Source organism: Glycine max, chromosome 15 (genome assembly GCF_000004515.6).
Source record: "Glycine max cultivar Williams 82 chromosome 15, Glycine_max_v4.0, whole genome shotgun sequence".
Classification (NCBI taxonomy): Eukaryota; Viridiplantae; Streptophyta; class Magnoliopsida; order Fabales; family Fabaceae; genus Glycine; species Glycine max.
The window spans coordinates 50,263,607-50,288,675 of record NC_038251.2 but is presented as its reverse complement, the minus strand read 5'-3'; the positions used below and the strand labels follow the sequence as shown (position 1 = coordinate 50,288,675).

Sequence of the window (25,069 nt, the reverse complement as noted above, 5' to 3'; positions counted from 1 at the left end):
GCTTTTATATGATGCGATTAAATAAACTAATGGCCCAATCTGATGTGTAGTACATGGACGTTTTATATATAATTTAATCTTTCACACTAACAGAAAAGGATTAAATTAAATAATGAATTTCACGTTTGCTTATAGAATGTTAATATATATTTCTTCTTTGGTTCGGCAAGGGAAGCATAGAAGATATTTTCCTCAACCATAATATTGTCTTCTAATGTTTTAATCCCTAGCAATAGCACTTCCTTTGAATGTTCTTAACTTTTTTTTAGGTCAAAAAGTTTGTATTAAGTGCAATGCCAAACACATTAAAACAAAGGAAGGTTAATCATCTTGAAACTGTCGCTTTCGTGGAGCTGATTAATTGGAAGAGAAAATTAAAATGAGAGAAGACCAAATCACTGTGACCTCAGCTTAAGGATTCTCTAGCTGACTTAGCTTGTTTGGTATTTCTTTCCCCCCATTTTTTAAGAGTTTTGATTTAGTGCAAATATCCTATGGGTTGAGCTCCTCTTTGGTCATTAGAGAGGTCCAGAGAGACTCATGGGTCTTGTGGGACCCACTCACATATGTGGATCACACAAATCCATCTCTTTCCTATGGAATTCTTCCAATACAACTTGAGATGATATTTTTTCATACCCTATATATAGTTTCTATATGAGTTATCAAACAACTTAATTAAATGTTGAATGAGATTTTATGTATGATTTGTGAATAATTACACTTATAATGCATTAAAATTAAGCTAATAGATTATTGTGATTTTGGTATAATGGTATTCACCTTAAGTTACTAAACACGCATACCATTAAAGTTTTTCTTATTAAGTAATAACTATAAATTTTTAAAATATACATAATCATATGATTATGTTAAGCACCATTTCAAGGTGGGGGATATTTCTAGCAGAATTTGACATCTTTGTGGTTATCCTCTATAAACCAAATTTTGGGATGGTCACTTGAAGCTTGTTAGGCTTATGTATAAGGTTGTTATTGAACTAATGTATTGTTTCAAAACGGAATTTAGGGTGTTACACCCAAACTCCTTGTGCACATTGCCAAACTTTTCAATTTTTTTTCTCTTTTTATTCTACTTTTCTGATTTATCTTTTCTTTTTCTCTTCTTCTTCTTCTTTAGATTTGAAGTGTGTCATTTTATCTGATCTCCATCTCTTCGCCAAAACTAGCATCGCAATCAACATTGTAATCAGGGATGGAGGATCTTGGCGACTTTCTCTGTGACCACCAAATCTTTGTGTTTTAAGTTTTCGAAGGCGTTGTGGGAGGAATAAGTGGTTGAGAAAAAGGGAGAGGATAGTGGAGAAGACCCTCAAAGGGCTTGTTCACGATGCGATGTCGTTGTCATTGAAGGCGGAGAAGACCTTCGACAACGTTGTTCTCGATGGAAGGAACTCTTCTTTTCCTGGACAATGACGAGGCAGTCGCTAGCTCACCATTGAGTCATTGACGATGGCTTCCTAATCACGGAGACAACGGGTTTCAAATCTTTGAGTGCTTCCCACGTCATCACTGACCACGACTTTCGCATCTACAATTGTTGTGTATTTTGTATTGATTTCCTAGATCTAAATGATGTACATATTATTGTATAGATTTGAGATTGAAGATCTAAGTTAAATCAAAGTATCGATTGAAAATATTATTTTCGTTTTGCATTCTCGAATTTTTATTTGTAATTTGGCCTCATTTTCCATGTTCAAATTTATGTGTTGTGGCTGTGTATGGTGGTGTCGTTGTCATGGCCACCATATGTGGTTGTGGTCTAAGAAAGGAGAGAAGGAAAAAAAGAAAAAAGGAGGATAGGTGAGAGGACTGTCGAAAATCACTTCCTCCCCAAAGGATGGTGGGATTATCGGTGGAAATTCTCATCGGATATACGACGACGACGATAGTGATGATCAAAATCATTGTCTTCTTCTTCCCTGGAAGATGTGGTTGCTTGATGGGTGGGAGGGAGAGATGGAGATAGAGAGACAAAGTGGTAAAAGGAAGAAAACAAGAGAGAAAAAAAAGAGAAGAAAAAAAAATCTTGATCTTTAATTAAAAAACAATACATCCAATGACTAAACGAAACTCTGGCATGGTGCCTAAGTTATTTTACTTGTGTAATCAAACCACTCTCTTGTTTCAAATGTGATGAGGTGTGAGAGGTACCTATAAACTAAATATCTTGATTTATAATCTCTCTTATTAATGAATTGTAGTGATAATCTAATATTTTGAGCCTATTAAGAGTTTTGATCCATTGTAAGGACCTTTTTTGAATAAGGAAAAGTATTAAAATTTTCTTTTTATAATTGTCGTATTGACTACTAAGGTTCAAATTAAACTCATGATATTATTTATACTATCCAAACTTTATTACTAGGTCGACTCTAGAAATTTGGAAAAGTATTAAATTATGGTTAGATAATGGATAATTTTCTCCGTGACACTGAATCAACATGTTTACTTTATTTACTTATAGACTTAGATGAGCCTAGAACCCAAAACATCATATTCATCAATTTACTAAAAAAAATAACTAAAATATTAACATATTTTATTCTTGACAAATACAAAAAAATTATATATAGATCATGTTTTATAAATTAATGAAAGGATAATTAATAAAGATAAAGGATATATTAATAAAAGAATATAGTCAATTTCACTTTCCAGATATCTACGATTTTTACGGGTTTAAATTTATGTAGCTCATGCACTAGTTATATATTAGCATTTTAATAAATTGAATTGTAGGTAGTCGATGTTGATATGCTTATGAATTATGATTATTTCATAAACATGAATCATATGAACATAAGCAGTATTGACTATGAACATATATAGTATTGGAATATATTAGCATTTGGTATTTTTAGAGTTTTACCAACGATAAATAATTGTAGAAACAAGTATTTTGAGAATTTACCTACACCAAATATTTTTAGATAGAAGATTTTTGGAATTTTACCTATACTAAAACAAATACTGGTAAAGTCTTTTAAGATTTTACCTACACTAAGTGTTAGTAGGTAAAAGTCTTTTAGATATTTATGTATTTATTAGATTCTTATAAGATTCTTCCTACAACAAATATCGATAGGTAAAAGTATTTTTAGGTTTTAGCTACGGTATTTTACATTAGTAGGTAAATGCATCCGTAGGTACAAGTCATTTTTAGTGAGTATTTGGGTCGTGCACTCGAGATTACCAAATGTTAATTTCCTATATACAAAATTACGAATCTTCATTCACTCTTCTCTACATCATTCTCCCCTATAAATTCTGCATCATTATTTTCTTATAAAAGTTGCAATTAATTCAATACTTTTCATACTATTTATTTACTTACTTTCGTATCTTAAAATGGCGTTTGTATAACTTTCACCTATTAAACCCAAGAAATGAATTTGGTTGATTTTTATTATTTTTATAATAAAAACAAAAAAAAACGAATAAAACTAATTAATGCAATTTTTTTTATGTTTTTAGTACGGTTCTCTAATTGAACTTAGAATTTTAATTAAAAAAATTACTAAAAACAGATAAAAGTCTGCATCTAATTTGTTTCCCCCCTAAAAGGTAAGTACAGATCGAAATTTGACAATGTACGCACTTTTTTTGGAAATGAAGTATAACTAGAAAGCTCACACATCTGGTATATCAACATAAACACATTTATATATATAGTTAATTATAATTGATAATATAAACGAAATTATAATAACGATCATGTGCTTGTTTTACAAATGGTGTACGAGGAATGAAATAGGATAAGCCAAGAATTCAAGTATGTACAATTTAATGTTATTGCAATAGTCAGACTTCTTAAAGCAGTTTTTTATTACTGCCACCGACAATTTAGACTACTTGGTTAATCAACTTTTTAAAATAATACCCAATCACCTTGATCATTACTAATATTTTCAAGCTAAAAAAAAATAAACTGAAGTCAACTTAATCATCTAAAGTGATTCCAATTTTCAAACAGTTTTAAGAAACAAGTGGATCGATATTGCATGTGAGGTGAAAATGCAATAGATCTCAAGTTTCTAGTTACGCTGGAATGAGAAGATACATAGGATTGTTTTCGAGGGTTTTTCATGTTATAATTTAAAGCATGAGAATGTATAGTCAGGAAAAAAAAATTAGCTAATTTTCTTAAAATTTATAAAACACATTACATGCATATATCGCAGCAAGACCATAAAAGGTGATTTAGAAATGAATTGAAAATTTCAAAAACAGTTATAAAAACAATTACACTTAATTATAATGAATTCGCGCTATAATTCATCTAGTACTGAAGACTCTATTTTCCTTTTAATTCTAGATAAATTCTTATTGAATCTGAATTCTTTCTTATATTGAATAGTAATAAATAACAGAAATATTTTTGAGTTTGATGAACCCTTTAATCATTATTGCAATTCAGATCGAGTTAGGAGAAAGAAACAAATTCAAATATAGAAAATAAATAGAATTGAATTAAACAAATTTAAGTAACAATTTTCTTTGCTCAACTTTTATAAACCGAGTTAAAGCCAAAACAAGACAAATCGAGTTGTGGGTTCTAGGCCTGCATAATAACGTTTGGATTTATCTTCTTTTGTCAGGATGGTTCTGTGACAAGAAATATACATTCAAAATCATTATTATTATATATAGAACATATATTATTTATTAAAATGCTTTTGGAAATCATTACTTACAAGGAAATATTAACAATGCATTTTTAAAGTATTATTATTAGTTAAAATTTATTAAAATTAACATACTCATCATATATGTGAGATTTATTAAATAATTAAAAATAATAATTTATATGATTTTATAAATTTGACCTTATCATCTAAATTAGATCAATAATATTAAGAAATCACATTTTGTATTGATCTAAAATCACCAATGAGTTTAAGTCATCACAAACATATATTTCCTAACATCATAAGTTTAATTTAATTTAGATGATAAGGTCAAATTGAATCAATTTAAAGAATTAAAATATTAAATTAAATTTAAAAAATATTAAAAGATGAAATCAAATTTAAATAATAAATTAGAGAAAAAAAATTAATTTTAATTTTTTTATTCTTTTCTATTTCTCTCCCTACACTCATTAGAGTCCGTACAAAATATAATTCTTATCTTGCGTGTATATCCCCATATTTAGCGCCAAGTGGAAGAGTGTTAGGTGCAAACTCCCTCTACAGTGTATTATGTCTCATGAGTTGGCATCAAATTCATGATAAATACATAATTGGCTATAGCATTCATGAGAGAGAAAAATAAATAAATGTTAACAGTCACATTCTTTTTTTCTCTGTATATTCTATAGCACGAGCAGCCTTTAACTTCGAAACAAACACAAGCAAATACTTAGCTCTTTCAACAAACAGTGCATGAAAATTAAGAATAAAGTGACGGCTAGAATAAAATTTTGGTCTCTCATATGGGATTTTAGTTTTAGTTTGATTTTCAAAGTTTAAAAGGTTTTACTTTAGTTCCTTATATAAAGGATCAACATTCTATTTTAACCTAAAAATGAATGTACCATTTTCAAGAGTCACACGATTTTTCCTTGTGCGTATATCACGAGCAGCCTTTGAAACAAACACAGCCATATATCACAGATTTTTCCCTGTGCATATAATAACATTAGAAGATTAAAGTCAAGTCCTTCCACTCTCGGGTAAGTTTCCTTTTCAATGCGCACGATTGGTAGTGATTGAAAACTTTTTAACATGTATAAGATAAGGTTTTTTCTTAGTATGATTTTGATGTCAAACAAGGATATTCCTATAGCATGTGTGAACAGTTGTAACATAACGTTGAAAGTAAAACTTAGATTAGGTTTGTGCAGATCGAAGTCTAGCTATAACCTAATTAAGCCTTCTCTTGTATATATGCATCAAGTGCATGGGATTCTTTGAAAACAACTCATTACCTAACTCAAAGATTGGACCACCGATGCTTAAACTATCTACCATCACGGAGTTAAAATATCATTTTTATATTATATCTTTAGAAATCTTGGAAACTTTTTCGATGGACTGGCTTGCGCTCTTAGCTCCATAAACATACAAGTGGCCTATGACTATATGAATATTGCTAATATTCCCTAAAAGAAAAAAGAAAAAAAGTTAACTCCCCATTTGCATGTCTTAGAAATCAAAAGGGGCATATTAGTTTTCACGAAATCGTGCCCTCAAAGCCTAGACAGAGGAATAGTCACAACTTGTTTATTTGTATCTATCCCTAACAAACAAAAAATTGTACAAGATGATCCTAAAAATTAAAATTAAAATAAAAATTGTTGACATTTAGATGATGAAAAATTTAGTCCTAGTACAGCATTTGCTTGTTTAGGGAATAAAAAATAGAACCTACTTGTCTTTCTTTCCTACACGAATCAGAGCCTGTATCAAGAACCAAGTTATAACTTTCCTTTATCCCATTTTATTTCAAAACAGTTTGATGAGTTAGCCAAATATGTAGCACTAAATATTCTTAATACTTACTAGATGCTTGTTTAGGGAATAAAAAATAAAAGAACTTACTATGTAATTATTATTAGTTAATTCATAGTGAATTGATTGAGAAACTTGCTATGCTACATATTTGGCTAACTCATCAAGTTGGTTACCTTTTTTTAAACATACTTTTCTATTTTTCTGAGTGCCTTCTATGTTATGTAGGTTGTTTCTTGGATATTATTCACTGATCCATCAAGCAAAGTTGTTGGTTCAATCCTGAATTCACATCTTATTTAGAACAAAGCTCCTCATTCTGTAAGTATTGTAGCTTAAATATTTTTAGCGATTTAATGATGAGATATTTCATTCAATGGAATGGATTTGTAACTGAGATTACCCTTCAATATTGTTAAATGATGCAATATTTCTTGTTTACTGCAGTGGTTCTTGTTTTAATTTCATGGTACATTGCTGCATTTAGAGGTAACTTTTGACATGCCAATTTATTATGTTCAAATAATTCTTTTTGAGTTCCATATATTGTTCACAGCTTTATATTTGACACGTTTAGACAACTATCATGGCAGTAGTTCTAACATAAACATAGGTGTGGAATCTTAGATCTTGTTTCATTTTAGTTCTATTATACTATTTGTATCAGAATAATGTGATGAACTATTCTTATGAAATTATTTAGGTATCTTCACCAGTGGAAATCTTGGATTGCCAAGCCACGAAATACTATTGATTACTCCATTGGTTTAAGGAAATTCTTAGATTTTGCTTTTGAGAATGAAACAGTAGTAGATATGATTTGATGTCCATGTCCAAGATGTGGGTTTATAAATGGCAAAGTAAAGATACTGTTCTGGATAACTTGCTTTATAAACCATTTCCCCAAAACTATGTAATATGGGATCTTCATGGTGAAAAGAAAGCATCAGAGTCTTCTCAAATGGAAGATGTTTTGCAAGAACATGTTCATCCTCAAGATCCAATGGAAATGATGATCAACGATGCATTTGAGCATTGCAAGCAGCAAGACACTAATGTAGGTGTATCACAACCATTAGGTTCAGATGAAATTTTAAATGAAGGGCTAAGGGATGACCATAGTGTCTTTCATGATCTTTTCAATGGCAAAAGTCAAACATTTTAAAGGTATAATAATTTTACATATATAACTATTTATCTATACTATTTTGCATATTTATAATGATAGAAGTCAAATATTTTAAAGGTATAATATTTTTACATATATAACTATTTATCTCTACTATTTTGTATATTTACATTTAAATTTGATATTGAAATATTTGTCCTTTTTTGGGAAGCCTTAATTTTATTTTAAGATTAGTGAAGCTGGTGCACAAAGATATTGCAAAATGAGTTTGGGAAGGAAATGGGCTGCAAGTAGGCAAAACTTGTGGAATGAATTTAATGATCCAACCAAAACTAGAGATAAAATCATAAGCAATGTGTCGATAGGCATAGATAAAGATCAATGGGCTGGTTTTGTTCATTATCATAAAAAAACATCAATATTGGTAAAAATTTGTTTACATTGATTATTGCATTTTTCTATAGCTAATTATTTGATTACTAAGTGAAATTGTAATAGTTTTGTCAATAGGCACTTTGTTGGAGAAATAAAGAAATTCAAGCAAGTAATTTCGCACACTGGTGGCTTTAAAACTATTTCCAATAGAAGAAATGAGATGGTAATGTCACTATATGATAACTTATATTATTTAGAAAAGTTCAATGTTTACCTAACCTCTATCTATCTTAGTTGTTGGAAACTAGGAAGCTACCAAGTCATGGGAAATTATATATTGAAACTCACAAAAGGAAAGATGGGTCATTTATAAATGATGCAGCAATGGCTATAACAGTAAATTTTAATTACTTCAGAAAGATTGTTTTCAAGCATTATGTTTTCAAGCAAGGGCTATGTAGTACATTTTTATTTTGAAAATTGTCTTAATTGAACCTCTTTAAAAAAAGCTTCTGTTTGTATAATCTAGGAGCTTTGTTTCTTGTTGGGTTCATCCTTAAGTTTTGTTTCAGTTTCTATTTGGGTTTCGTTTTCTTAGGGTGCCTAGCACATTGATAATTTAATTGTTAAATAGTTTAACACCTAATTTTGCTCCTCTAATTTAACATAAATATGAGCATTCTATTTTGTATGGCTTTTGTGATCTCATTTCAATGTTTGTACATTTAGTTCTCTTTACTAATTATTTTTATTTTATTATTTCAGCCAAATGATGCTTCAAGTGTTCCAAATACACCTTTGGATGCAAGAGGATCATCTGTGGCTAACAACCCTTAGTTTGCTTTTAAAGTTTAGTACGAGACTATTTCTAGATTGTTTTGGATTTTAAGTTGTATTGGGATTTACATTAGATTAATTTTGATTTGCAATAGATGTTTGAATTGTAAATCTTAAAACTATGTTAAGTTATTTTGGTTATTGACACTTCAAGATTGCTTTGGATTTTTAGGTTGTATTTGGATTTAATAGATGTTTGAATTGTAAATCTTTAAACTATGTTACGTTATTTTGATTATTAGCAAGGAAACTTATTCATTCGTGTTATATGAGTATTTTATATTAATGGTCTATAACTCTTGCAAAAGTGAAAAGTTTTGATACTTGTAAATCAAATTAAAATGAGAATTGTTTTATATAGAACAAGTTTTCATTTTCTACTCCATAAATTGTCAAATTATGGGAAGTTTAAAATCTTCATAAAATTAGGGGAAGTTTAAAACCTTTTTTAAAAAAAAATTGAAAGTAGGGAGGTTTAGAAACTCCAAAAAAAAAAACCCTCCACTAATAACATAAGTTTATAACAATTGTTAATTGCATGGGTTTATAACCTCTAGTAGAAAACCTCCACTATTAGTGTAGGTTTAAAACTTCCACTAAAAAATCTCCACTATTAACCGAGTTTTAAAACCTCCGCAACATAACCATTGCAGTATAATAAAGGCACCTAAGGCTTTGAAAAAACAATGCTAATTGCTTGTGGTGAATATAACTACGAAGGTTTTTAGAAACTTTAGTAATTTAATTTGCGGAGGTCAAAAACCTACACTAAACACAAAAAAGAATACACTGTTTAGCTCATTTTTTAAAGTGTATTCACACTCGCCTCTTCAAACATAAACTAAAGTACATTTTCTTAAGCCCTAAATGTAACACCCCAAGTTAAGTACTTGGAATATAACATAAGGAGAACTCTTATTAGGACCATTTTGTTATATTTTCTATAAATATTTGTTATTATTATTTGTATATTATTGATTTTTTTCCTAAGCATGTACGTGTGTTGTGACAGTATGTGTTCCTATACACGTGTCTATTTTGTGTATATTATTGTTGTTGTTGTCGTCCTTATTATATTATATTATATTTGGTGTTATAAGAGTATTAGATTAATTTTTTATAGTTAAAATGCTTGAAAAATTGTCTAAGTCTAGTGTTAGTTTTATGATGACAACCCTAGAAAGATCATATTATATCTTGAGTTATAATTATTCGTTTGAGATGTTTTTTATGTCGTTGGAAAGCTTGTTGAAAAAGTTACAATTCATTCATGTATCTTAGAAACCAAAATCAGCTTTTATCTTAGAGAAAATCAGCTTCAAAGTAGGTCACTCCATCATGAAAAACGCTCCAAGTCTCACATTGAACAAAATAACCTCATGAACTTCTTTCTTCCATTATATATAGAGGAAACCAACAAGCCTTATATGCACCCGAGAATTAAGTGAGCTTAGCGTTAAGCATAGAGCCCCTCATGGAGATTGTGGTGGATGAAGCTATTGGGTCAATGCATTCTTGGGAGTGGTTATGAGATCCTCTTCATTTTCCTGGTTGAGAAATTGTTTTATTTGAGGTTAGGGGGAGTGAGTTTTTTCTTTTTCTTTTGTTGTATGGGTGGTAATGAGCCACATGTAAATTTATGATCTTAGGTTTATAATTATAGCAAGTTTATTTTCTTAGATGGGTTGTGAATACCCTAAGGCACTTTGTTTTATTATGGCTTGGGTGAATTAAAAGGGATTTTGAGGTCAACATAGAAGTTGTAGGCACCTGTCTTATCTTTCGAATGAGATAAGAACCAACTTAATAGGATTAGTACAACTCTGAACATGATTATTAACTCTATCAAGGTCATAGTAATGTAGGAGGAAAAATAAGCATGTAATATTGATATCATAATGAGTGGCAGTACGATGCATGTTGTTTATACTTATGATTTGACGAATGAAATGATGTGATGATATTATTGTGTAAATGAGTGAATGTGCTCATGATAGATATAGTGATTGAATGCATGATGTCCAATAGTATATGTGAAAGTAATATGTCAAGGTATGCGTGTATGTTGCAAAATATGTTAAGAAAACCTATCCTTGCGGGATAGGAATCTTGAAGGGAATTCAAAAATAAATCATGTGCATATTGTCTATGAACCATGCATCATGTTGTGCATATGTGTTTTGAAGTGAAGGACGTTTATGAATTTAACCGGGGAGGTCATGAATGAGTTGATGTATGACTCTAACCTTGGGATACAATAGTTTGGAATCTCCTTTAAGCTCATGTTGATCGCATGTGTTAGAGTATCCTTACAAGGCTAGAACACCCTAACGCATTGTCGGCAATGTCATCTCGGTGAGAGTGATAGTGTTGAGTATGTTGCTCATTGTGTAATAATTCATTGACTACATGGACTCCCGGGTTACATTCACAATGTTTTCCAAAATGATACCTCATGCATACGAGTGTACAGGTCTAATCTACATCACATTTCGTGTGTGAATTTGTGTATGACATGTTTGATTCAGATGAGGCATGCTTGTGTTGTGGAACACAATTGCTTATAAATGTATCTTATATCTTTATGATTTCCTTAATGTTTTAAATTTATTATGAGATGTATCTCACTCCGCGTCTGTTTATCTTGTTTGTGTTTAGGCCGAATGTCACCCTTGCATTTTAGTCTCTGTAAAGTTATGATGACGATTTTACATGAGAGGTTTAGGTCTCCACTTTATATTACTATTAATTTTAGGGTTATGGATGCTCTGAAACAATATAACATTGGAATATAAGTTTTATTCATTTATATACAGATTAAATTAATAAGTAATTTTTCACCATATTTTATTTAATATGGTATGTATGGACTTTGGAGCATCAAGATTTGTTTAACATAGAGTTTCATTATTTATTGATTTGTTTTCTTTAAGTTTGTAAATATTTGACATGTAATACTCTTACTGCGAAATAAGTATTTTTTTGTAAGTCGATACATCTTTTAATTAAATTTCACTACGAACATATTTAAAAAATATTACAAGTGTATATATCTTAAGTTAGAAAGGTTGTACACTAAATGCTAAAAACTCACTAACCACATATACACATAATCAAATCACCAAATTTATTAATTAATTCATTCAAGTACTTAAATTAAATTTATTTTATCTTATAATTTAATTAAATCACTTGAACAATCAATTAACAAAACATAATGTTACATTAGATTTTTTTTTATAATTTTTTTAATAACTTTATATTGTACAGTTTATTTTAATTATTACACTAATTAATATGTTAATAGTATAATGTCTACTTAAGTGTATGTTTTTATTTTATTTTATTTTAAACATGATTAAAAATATTTTAAGATATAATATAAGATTAATAGTAAAATATATAACATAAAAAACTGTAATAATTGAAAAAAAATGCAATGAAATAACTTATTTATAAATAAAAATTACAAGAATTTAAAAAATTATTTATTTTTATGGAATTTTTTTCACATATATATCATATAAATATGTAAAATTTATTTTTTTCCACAAAGTAAAATTGCAATTTATATAAACATATCATATAAATATGTTCATTTATATTATTTTATATTTTTCACTTATTTCAATAGATAATTTTATCAAACACTTGCGATTTAATAAGTTAACTTAAAAATTTTTAGCTACCAATTAAATTTTCAACTAATTTTATCGAATATAGTCTTTGTATTCCTATTTGTAAGATCCAGCTGACTAATTTATCAAAATTATAAAAAATAGTTAATTTAATTAATAGTGATAAATTTATAATTTTTTTTCAAAATTATCTTTTTCATTAATTAATACTTTTTTCTCTCTTCTAGTAATTGTTTGTCAATAGCCCAATATATTCTTTCTTTTCTTTTAATTAGGAATATTCTAGTCTAAAATAACTAATACTAAAAACATTATATTGGGTCTTATAAAAAGAAACATGCATCATCTTAAACTTGAGTCTTTTTTTTTATAGGAAGAAAATCATATCTTTTCCATTTCAATAAAAGGATAAATACATTGAGGTACATCATTGAAAGTATAATCATGAGGGAAGGTGTTTGCATTTCTAGCTAAGCTACGGGCTACTTTATTAGCTCGTCTTCTAGCAAATTTGATAGAAATTAAAACAAAGGATATGATGACATTCTTTATTTCATCAATAATAACTCAATTTTTCCTTCATTAAGAGAACTCAGCAACATGAAGACTAACCTTTTGAAACCATCAGCACTTGTCATAGTTGCCTCAATGCCACTCCACATACCACTTTGTTTCCAAATGATAACACTTGTAGGACATGTAAAAAAACTGTGCCAACTATTTTCTATTTCATTATCACATAACACACAGTTTATAGGACAAGGAAACCTCTAGATTGTAACCTATGTCAACTAGGAAGACAGTATCCGCATGCTTTCCACGTGAAAACTCGGAAGTTAGGAGGAATCCTCAATCTCCATAACTGGTTCCAGTCACCCTCTTCCTTATAATTCGAACTTTGAGCAACCAACTCCACAAGCAAGTTCTATGAAGTCTTCACCGAATACAACCCTTTATTGTCCAACTTCCAAATTCGTCTATTATTTCTTATGTTTCCACTTTCCAGGAATGTACATATATATGACTGATGCTCTCTGCCATGTAAGGATGACTAATGCATGGATCAAATTAGTGTCCCATTCTGTCATTCCTTGTATAATAAAATCTTTCACTGTTTGTATAGATACACTCGGTGAGGACATGGACCAATATAAAACTGTTATTCTCACTTCTAACCCTAGGCTGCTGCCACATATTAATACCTTCACCATCCCCTATTCTCCACCTCAAACCCATATATGTTAAGCAAATCCCAGGAACTCCAAATGTTTCGCGAAATAAAAACTAGGTTTATGACCCAAAGTCAAACCCATAAAATCCCCCTTAGGAAAGTGTTTAGCTTTGAGAAATCTAGACACCAAATCATTGGGGTTATAGAGAAAAATTTTCACCCTTGTTTCCCAAGCACAACCAAGTTAAAGGCTCTAAGGTTTCAAAAATTCAGCCCTCCATTCTCCTTACTGATAGCAATTTTGTCCCAAGACAGCCTTCTTTATTCCCTCCCATTTGTTCCCTACCAATAATAATTTAACATATGTTAAATCTCATCACACAATGGTTTGGGAAGAAGATAAACACTCATAACATAAGTGGGAATAGATTGTAAGACAAATCATTATTTGAACCTTAAATCTTATAAATAAGAATTAATGGAAAAAATACCTGATAAAACTATACACTAAAAGTTGAAACTGAAATTAAACACATACTATTAAAAAAAATATTTTGAGTAAGGAGAAATCTAAATTTTGCATCTTTACTATTGTTGAATTGATTACATGTAAATTAATTCTTATTGTTCAAGTTAAAAATTTTATTAAATGATTTAGTGATATTATTGACAATTAGTTAGTCGTCTTCTATGTTCATGTTGGAATCATATACATTCATTGAATGATCCAGTTAATGATATTTAATTATTTCTTGACTTTAAACCAGGAAAAAAAAATCAATGATCCGGCTAACTAAATCAATTCTTCTTTGCATCTACTCCACGTGTTGGTTAACCATAGTATGAAACATGGAAAAATTCATTAGTTTATCAAATTATTTATTAAAGTTACAAAAATTATTCAACAAAAATAAAAGCAACATGCATAAGCAGATCATCAAGTGATCAACTCATCAAATTCCTATTGGAACAAGATTCCACAAAGAAAAATGCTTATCGTTTATTGATTATTAGGGATTTCTCGTTGAAAAAGATTTTCATATTAAGTTTTGAATAAATAAATACTGCTAAAAGGAGTGGTAATGTCATATGCAAAAACATTTTTACATTATCATATAGTTGTTACATAATATGAAAACTGATATATAAAAATGTTTACAAAAGGACATGGTTGTTATGTTAATAGTTAAATAATAATTTAATTAAAATTAAAAGAAAAATAACTATTGACAATTGTGATAAGTAATATATATATATATATATATATATATATATATATATATATATATATATATATATATATATATATATATCAGAATTTAAAATGAATTACAGTTTCTATTATTTCAAATTAATGAATATTATATTTTCTCCTTTAAAGTATATTATATTATTTTAAAGAACTAACATTATATTAGTTCGAATGGAATTGGATTAGGATTAAGTAGAATTTTGTATTTGATCCTTCTATATAAATAATAAAAAAAAAGATTAAGAGGAGAAACTCCATTGAATTAAGGTCGTCAACTAAAATTCTCTAAAAAAATAATTTTCAGAAAAATGGATAAATATCACTTATTTATAACAATAAAAAAATAACTTTAAAGGATACAATTTTTGTTTTCCGCACATCTCTTATGGTCATGGATATTGCTTGTGCAAATACTATCATGCAGGTACAAGCAAGTTAGCGTGCCTCAAGGCTAAGTATTTCGGCCCCAAGCTTTCTGTCTTCCGAAACATGCATGAAAAATTATTTATATGTATTTAATTACTTTTAATTGTGTTAATTATTGAGAAGAACATTTTGGTGCAGCTGTGAGGCATTTTAATGGGTTGCCTTCTTCACAAAGCAGTTGGTACCAGAATCAGATGCACAACACGTAGTTTAAATATCATTACCTAGGAAAACAAATCGGTGGAATTAATAAGGAATTTTTTCAAAGCTTTTTAGATTTAAGTCTTGTAAGTAAAAAAAAAAAAAGATAAAGTAAAAGTCCGTCCTCTTAAATGTAGTTATTTGGCAACACTTGTGCTAGTTTGAAAAATAAGGAAACTTATAAATGTTGAGCATTTTAAACCTAAATCCTTCATAAAATAAAGTAACATTACTTGGGAAGTCCTTACAGAATAAAAACATTTAAACATATTGCACCTTGCACATAAATGGATTAAAGATCATCACTAACCCCGGACGTTTTTTTATTTCAGCAGCAAAATGCTTCCAGCCTTTAACACCTCTCACACGATGAAAGTGGGTATTTTCTAATGATATGTTTAGTATGGGGATTCTAACTTCTATAAGGTCCATATTATTGGTGGGTATTTTCTAATGATATGTTTAGTATGGGGATTCTAACTTCTATAGGGTCCATATTATTGGGTTGACCAAGAAGAATTTGAATTAAGTTCTTTTGTCTGCACTGCCTAGTACCTAAGATTTAGGCACCTGGAAAAGACAACACACATTGGAGTTAGGTGCGAATATGTATCTTGTGGAAACTTAGGTATTTTTATATCATCGTGAATTTGGTCCTACTGAGAAAATACAACGAATGAAGCCTTCTGTGAGATTAAAACTCTAAAAGCAATGCCAGTGCAAGGTAATTTGTTGCTTTTGTAGAGCTCTAATCTAAAACATACTTTATTCCTTCCTTCAATTTGGTGATAAAAAGTCCATCAATTTATGAGCGACATCTAGCGTGCTACATCTTACAGGGTCACAAATTGTGTCAATAATTAATGTCTATCTTGTGTCATTGTTGGAATGATTGATTGCTGGATTTTAAACGTGTGCCTCCTCTGAGAAAATGTTAGGAACAAATTTTATTGATTGATCCTCGAACTTAAAAATTGTTGGTGATGGCTTCAGAATAATGAATATATACCAAAAAAGAAATCATTGGTGATAAAGATCATACAAGAAAGAAGAAACAACAAAGAAAATCGTAATCAACATATATTATAACTTGCATTATGAGAAAAGCGTAATTGTTATATGAGAAAATATAAGGCATGTGAGATATATTATAAATTGCATTATGCTACATTAAAAAAAAGGTAATAAAAGGATAGAGGAAAAAAAGCAACAAAAAAAAAAGAATGAAATTTGAGGCAAACAAATGAAAAGAAGAGTATTGCAAGCATTGTATTTTAGTTAGTTATTGTTATACCTATGTTGAATTCAAAGACTACACCAACAATTAGAATAGCCCGGCACATGCAGTATGGTTAAATCCGCGAAGGGTTCTTTGAGGAAAATCAAAAGGTAAAGAACGGCAAGAGCTAGCCCTAATTAATAGTAGAAGCAAAAATCCTCGATTGCTCTTCCTCTTGCATGCCAATTCCTATTTTGACAACATTTTAATCGGCGTCAACGATTGGAGAATGGAGACCAAAGCATGGAGAACAAGAAGAAGAAAAAGAAGAAAGAGGGAGAGGATGAAACTGCAAGAGAGAAGAAGAGGAAACAATAAACTTGGTTTTGTTGTTTTTGATTAAAAATGAAATAAATGCAAATAAAATTTAAAATTTAAAATTCAAATTGTGATTGGAATCCATATATTACACATTCTAAATTTGAAATGTTTCTATTGAGTAAGGGAAGAAGAATTGTCAACAATGACACTACACCATAGAGTGAACTTGGCAAAAATAGAATGACACTTGACAAAAAATTTCTCCAAATGCAGTTGAAAATGTATAGTAGATTGTCGATTGACCGATGTCTGATTGATGTGCATAAAAGATTTGAGCTGCAATCACAACTAGAAAAATGGCTTTTTACGACGGTTAATAAGTGCTTTTAACGACGGTTGTAAACCGTCGTTGTATATAACGTCGTTGAAACGCAATTGCTTTTTATGACGGTTATTATAACAACCGTCTTTGAAAGTGAAAAATTTTCAAAGACGGTTATTACATAATAAACGCCTTTGAATGTTACGTCTGGTCGACATTCAAAGACGGTTATTACATAATAACCGCCTTTGAATGTTACATCTCCTCGACATTCAAAGACGGTTATTATGTAATAACCGTCTTTGAATGTTACGTCTGGTCGACATTCAAAGACGGTTATTATGTAATAACCGCCTTTGAATGTTACATCTCCTCGAGATTCAAAGACAGTTATTATGTAATAACCGCCTTTGAATGTTACATATTCAAAGACGGTTATTATGTAATAACCGCCTTGGAATGCAGTGTCTGATTTGACATTTGAATTCAAGGTATTTATTCCCTGGCAGAGGCTATGACTGAGAGTCTGAGACAACAAATTATAGAATTCCAGGAAACAGTTACTAGTAAGTAATAGCATGGAGTCTATCTTAATTTATAGTTACAAGAATAATGAGAACAAAAAGATGGTAACGATACATGAATGACTTTATATTGCATCTCTAACAAATACTAATCAGATAGTAACTTTATTTAAAAAAATGGTTTTTTCAATTAATTAGAACATTAAGTAATTAAAAATATAACTAAAGACAAATCAGAACACTTATGATCCCATGTAATAGAATGCAATGATAGAATATTTCTAAGCAGCCAATAATTTCAAATTCAAGACTTTTTCTATGCTTACGAGCAACGTGTGTTCATCTTCAATGCGCATCAACTGCTGCCTTTGTTCTTCTTTGCATTCTTCAATTTTTTGGCCACACTTTGCCTCAATTTCTGCAATGGCTTTGTCAGCCTATAAAGGTTCAAATTAATTAGAAACATGTTGATGGAAATTACATTCTACAAATACCACGAAATCATATCGAACCTTTTCTTTTTCCTTGTTCACAATTTCCATATTCTCCAACTCATACTTCCTCTTAATATGATTAATAGCCTGTTTAGAATCAATTGCCAACGGCCCATTCTCTATCAAATAAAAAATACCAATAAAGAAATTTCTTACTGATATACAATTTTTTAATAGAAATGATCAATTTCCTTACCTGTAAATTCTGGTCTTGTATATCGATCAACAGGCTTAGTTGATATCATATGAGCAAATGAATTTACAATCATATCCAGCAAGCAGTGTCAACACAGAGACATTCTCACGAATGTCATCCATAAGTTCTGTAATTTTTTTCTATTACAATAGATATAAATGCAATAGCTGAAAATAACCTCCCCTATCCTGTAACAAAAATAACTCCTCAAGCCATGACTTGATTGGTCCTCGTGTCTTGGTTGGAATTAAATGCAATTACAAGTATACAACCTATAACTTTTTTTTAATCAATTAGAATATTACTAAGCAAATATTTTTGCCACTGGGATGTGATCATAGAGTATAAAGCTTTTCTATCAAAATATTCTTGATTCAAAAGTAATGTGTACGTACAATGAATCTTGATTCAAAAATATTCTTCACAAACTGCAAAACTACAAACAAAATTTATACACAGAACACATTAGCACATCACGTACATTGTCTTTTGTTTTTTCTTTTATCTAGGAAGGGAGGGACAGAGGAGGCAAGTGATTAGAAGGATACAACCAACAACAGCTTGCCTTATCTTTAATGCTCCGGAGCTGTTCCAGTGCGTGGATATTATTCGAATGAGAAGATATGAAATTCATATACATTGAATTCCTTGATGTTGCATGGAAGTGGTCACAGAACTGCTCAAACAACAGATAAAGCTCGTCTGGTGAATTCTGATAAGATGTAAAAATGAGTCAGAAAACACAGAAAACCCAAGAAAATAAAACATGATGAAAAACATTTACCTGATAAAATGATACAATTTCAGTTGTATCCATGTTATATACAACAACAAAAGCTGGGTGGTGATCAAGATTTCGGAAAATTTTCAGAATAAGATAGAAATTGTAAGTTAAAATAAACCAAGTTAAAATAAAAGACTGCAAGTTAGAAGAGGAAAAAATAAGGAGGAAAGGAACAATGCCTCTTTCCAGCCTATCTAAGGCACTAAATCATGTTTGTACTTATGAGGTGAATGGCCATGTTAAAAATATCTATTATCGAAGTTGATGTATATTGTGATTTTATACTAACAAGCCAGGTAACTGGAAAAAAATATATTCGAAGTAGTAATGTCTCAAAGAAAAATATAACTTAACAGAAACTTCCCCAAATAGAAAATAGAATTTCATGGAGGTATTTCAAATACAAATCCATATGTAGCAACATTCTTGTTATTTCAATGCCCATACATCAAAGAAAGGGGGAGCCACATTAATTTAGTGAATACCAGGACAATGCTCATACCATTGTTACTTGCTAGAAAACTGGAGGATGTCATAAAACATAGATCATAAAATCATAAAAGTAAATTATCAACAACATTGAAGAAGCAAGGTACAACAGCTACAGGAAACAAAACTTTAAACTAAAAATTACAGTCGCAATGAAATCCAACATTTTCAAGCTTATATCTAATTCTAACTTCTGGATTTGGGGAATTCATCTTTTTCTTGGCCTTCAAACGATAGCACTTAAGCTCATTTAGACAGTTTTGCTACTATGGTTGACATCTAGGAAGCAGACTTCCCACTTTTCTTTGATGAGGATAATGGAGACGCAAACTTCATTTACTGTTTAGATAAGATGCATATTTATCTCCTAAATCGTAATACAATATAAAAAGACTATATCCCTATAAAAAGTTATCAACAGCTAAAAGCAATGTGTGAGGTTGTGAGCATTGGGTTATTTATATTCTATTAAGTATGCATTACGTTATGTCATATGATCTATATTATATATCTATCTTTAACTTTTGGATTGCGAAGTTGAGAAGATATGAAGCTGATTCTACAGTAGCCCTAAATATCTCAAACTCAAATAAATTGAAGCAAACATAAGAAGCAAAACTTGTTCTTTTCCCCTTTCCACTCACTTGGCAAATGGGAAGCAAGAAGGAAGACAATGCAACAAATAAATGTAATAAATAGTGAACAAAAGAAGAGACACAAACAGAAACTGAAAGAAATACGAATCACAGAAAAGAAATGCTTTATTTAAGTGAGAAAAAATGAACCTATTAAATGTGCAGCAAAACCCACGCCTTGTTCCTCTGATTAAAGCAGAAGAAAACATAAAAGTCCAAAATCTTGCTGAAATTAAACACAAGGAGAGCAAAATGATTTGGTTGAGTAAACAGTAGAAATTGTTCCACCCCGTTCTCATACTCATCACTGATGCGTTTTGCTTTCATCCAACAAAGCAAACTTAAGCAAGACTTGCCTTCTGTTTGTTTGCTTGTCAAGCCGCTGGACTTTAGTCCTCCAGCTGATATTGGCTGCTGCAGATTAGAGTTTTGATGGAAATGTGTTTTTTAGTTGCTTTGCACTACATTCAATTGAACTTTTGCTGGGCAAAATAACAATACCGTTTTCTATATTACAAAAGGAAAAAAAGAAAATCATTGTTTCAGAAAACATTCCATTGAGAAATAGTTTTCAGTTTGTGAAGTTAAGTTTTTATTTTATTTTTATAAAAGTAATTATAAAATATCACTCTATTTTACTTTACTTCTTTTTTTACAAATGAGTCTTGTTAACATGTATTAATTAAGAAACTAAAAAAATATATTATTTTGAAAATTATAGAGAAACATACAAAAAAATTATAGTATTGTAATTTTGTGTACTCAATATGTTTTTAAACCAGTTCATGAAAGCATTGTCATCAGTCATTATTGTTTCTTTAAACCAGTTCATTATTGTCAACAATAGCCAACAATCTTAATGTTTTGGAAGCATTGTCATCAGTCATTATTGTTTCTTTAAACCAGTTCATGAAAGTTCTATTATGCTCTTGTAACAATTTCATCATGTTCAATTTTGGGTTAATAGATGTCAGATATTGTTTGTGAGTTTGTATGTATGGAACGACCTCCTGTGTGTTATTCAAGATATACAAATGCGCCTGTGACACATCTTGTCGACTCATGGTAACAACATTGAAGCCTCGTGTCCCTTGACCTCCTCGTGTCCGGTCATGACGAATTTTCGATACCCCCACAGCTTCAACTGTTTCCATGTATTGTGAACAAAACTCAATAGCTTCTTCAGCAACATACCTTTCTACAATGGAAGCTTCTGGTCGGTATTGATTTTTGGTATATCCCTTCAACACTTTCATGTAGCGTTCAATTGGATACATCCACCGCAAAAAAACCGGACCACACAACCGAATTTCCCTCACAAGATGAACAATGAGGTGAACCATGATGTCAAAAAATGATGGTGGGAAATACATCTCTAACTGACAAATGACAATGGCAGCCTCATTCTCCAAGTCATCCAATTGATGAGGATTAATGACTTTACTACATATGGCATTAAAAAGAAAGCACAAACGGGTTATGGCAACTCTAACTTTGTCAGGCAAGATGCCGCGAATCGCAACAGGCAATAATTGTTGCATTAAGACATGGCAATCATGAGACTTCAAGCCAACCAACTTAAGATCATTGAGGGCGACAAGGCTCTTGATATTTGAAGAGTATCCTTGTGGAACTTTGACATTCCGCAGACATTGACAAAAGCTTTTCTTCTCTGCTGTTGACAGTGTGTGGCATGCTGGGGGTAAATATGTTCGTCGACCTTGTGATATGGGATGCAACTGCTCTCGTATTCCCATGTCAACCAAGTCTTGACGACATTTCAAACCATCCTTTGTCTTCCCTTTAATGTTAAGAAGAGTACCAATTAAACTATCACATACATTTTTCTCCACATGCATAACATCTAGACAATGACGCACATATAGATCAGACCAGTATGGAAGATCAAAGAATATTGAGCGTTTCTTCCACATGTTGTTGGGAGATGATGTCTTCTTCTGGGACTTGCCAAACACGGTTACAATGTCCTTTACACGATCATGAACTTGGTTTCCAGTTAATGCTTCTGGGGGGCCTTCATTCTCCTGACTTCCATTAAAAGCTTTTTTCAATCGTCGATAAGGGTGAAAAGCTTTTAGAAATCTTCGGTGTCTGGTATATACTGTCTTCTTTCCATGCTTGAGTTGGATGAAGCTTGTGTTTTTCTCACAGATAGGACATGCATGATGCCCTTTCACACTGTATCCACTTAAATTTCCATATGCTGGAAAATCATTAATAGTACAAAACACCATTGTGCGTAACCTGAACGTCTGCTGCACATTTGCATCCCACACATCTACCCCTTCTTCCCACAATTGTTTCAAGTCTTCGATTAATGGTGTAAGATACACATCAATATCATTCCCTGGCTGCCTTGGACCCGCGATCATCATACACAGGATAATGTATTTACGCAAAATGCACAACCATGGGGGAAGGTTGTAAATCATCAGTAAAACAGGCCAAGAACTGTGGTTGCTACTTAAGCTACCATAAGGATTCATTCCATCAGAAGCAAGAGCAAGCCTTAGGTTCCTTGGCTCATCCCCAAACTCTGGATACAAACGATCAATTGTCTTCCACTGTGGCGAATCGGCAGGATGTCGCAGTAATCCATCAGATTTTCGGTCATCCGAATGCCATGAAAGGTTTTTTGCATCATGTGCATTAGCAAACAATCGCTTAAACCTTGGTATTATTGGAAGATACCAGCACACCTTGGCAGGACGACAATTTTTGGTTCCTGCATCATCAGTTAATTCATCGTGTTGCACTTTGTATCGTGATACCCCACACGTGGGGCATTGCCGTAGTTCAGCATACTCATTTCTATACAATATGCAATCATTAGGGCATGCATGGATCTTCTTGTACTCCATTCCCACTGGACACAAAATCTTTTTGGCCTCGTAGTGATTTTTCGGCAAAGTGTTTTGTTCAGGAAGCATGTTCTTCAATAAGACCAGCAATTCAGTGAAGCTTTTATCACTCCACCCAAATCTTGCCTTCAAGTTTACCAAAGCTAACACAGCTGACAACCGCGTGAAAGATGTGCACCCCTGATACAATGGCGTGTTGGAATCACGTTCTATTGTATCATACAGAGGTGCATGCGCTTGCTCAAAAGTCTCTTGTCCAAGATCACGGATCATTTCCTCTATACGCTCTCCGCTGTCTTCGTGAACCGCCTGAGACTGAGAAACAGTTGGAATGTCGGCCGATTCCCCATGCCATATCCATTTTGTGTAATTTGGAATGATGCCGTAACATATCAGATGTGATCGGATTTCATCAACTGACTGTCGTCTACCATTAAGACATTTAACACATGGGCAAAAATAATTGCCCCTCAAACTTTCAGCATTAAGTTGCGTAAACAGTAGAAATTGTTCCACCCCGTTCTCATACTCATCACTGATGCGTTTTGCTTTCATCCAACTTCGATCCATGTTTCGTATTTGCTATTCATGACAATGAATAAGTTATCTGTGATGCATGCTAAACTCACTTTTTTGCATTGAAGGTGTGGCCCTACCCCATTCAGGAAGACATTTTTTATAGTTGAATCAAACGTACAAGTAAAATCTCTTTCGAGTGATTTGATGAAATTTCGGCAGCATTTCGCATTGGTCTTCAAGTACACAAGATGAAAGCGATGAATGTGTGAACAATCACCGCGATCAAATATGCACCCGAAGAACAATGTCAAATGCAGTATACCAAAATTTATTCAAATCATTCAAAAGATAATTTACCTCTACGTATGATTCAACTATAAAAATATGTCATCCCAAACTGTCCAAACGGACAATTCAAGAATCAATACATCGATTAATTCAAACTATCCGTATTAATCGATGTATCGAATCTCGAACGGGGAACTAAGGTTCACTCATAATGCAACTAACTAGTAACATGAAACAATATCGATATTTGAACAACGACATGTTACAATCATACCACTTTTTAAAAATAGAGACATACCTCGAAAGATGCTCAGTGTCAATGACAACGAGTGCGGGGATGCAGTTACAGGGAAAACACTAACACAAATGTTGTAATGACGACATATAATCTGTACCATCAATGGGGGAAACTATCAGCTGGATCAATCATACTCAAATAACAATGCATCATGTTTGAGGTTTATAAAATAGTACAACCAGTAAAGAGGTTTATTTTGTTGTCATGGTCATTTTCCACACGAACTTGTTGCCATAAAGCCATAACTGTGCTATAATAGGATGTACTCTCTTGGAAAATATTATTGTAAATCTCTCAATTCTTTCATTATTATGTGGTATATATTAAAAAATTGTTGCATGGTGTTTTAAACCAGTAGTTTTTTTTCTCTTTCGAATTCACCATATATTTTTACTGAATTTGAATTATATACCCACAAGGCCACAACAGGAATCTTTAATTTTTTTTCATTCAACTCTCAACAGATGAAATATGAAATTCATGTGAGAACAATTAATGAGCTAATCATAGATGTAGGTTAACCATGGAAAGTGAAATGAGAAAGAAAAAAAATCTAGAAGAATAAAATTAAGAGTTTAATGTTTATGCATG

General features: G+C 31.2%; 1 protein-coding gene and 1 long non-coding RNA gene across 2 annotated transcripts; both read right to left on the bottom strand.

Annotated features, from left to right (window-relative positions):
* Positions 1-18,291: 18,291 nt before the first annotated feature.
* Positions 18,292-19,117, bottom strand: LOC112999544 (uncharacterized). The gene is made up of 2 exons (XR_005888563.1): positions 18,406-19,117; positions 18,292-18,330 (listed from the first exon to the last, which is right to left on the bottom strand). It is a non-coding gene; the product is annotated as an uncharacterized lncRNA (long non-coding RNA).
* Positions 19,118-21,309: 2,192 nt separating this feature from the next.
* Positions 21,310-23,943, bottom strand: LOC100785108 (uncharacterized). Its single transcript, XM_006606566.2, has 2 exons — positions 22,368-23,943; positions 21,310-22,292 (listed from the first exon to the last, which is right to left on the bottom strand). Exons 1-2 carry the CDS (start codon positions 23,941-23,943, stop codon positions 21,310-21,312), a joined length of 2,559 nt encoding a protein of 852 aa, XP_006606629.2.
* Between the last annotated feature and the right edge of the window lie 1,126 nt (positions 23,944-25,069).

Coding starts and splice junctions, on each gene's coding strand:
- LOC100785108 (XM_006606566.2), bottom strand. CDS start 23,943: ATGGATCGAAGTTGGATGAAAGCAAAACGCATCAGTGATGAGTATGAG. Junction 22,293..22,367: donor CTGGTCTGATCTATATGTGC/GTCATTGTCTAG, acceptor TTAACATTAAAG/GGAAGACAAAGGATGGTTTG.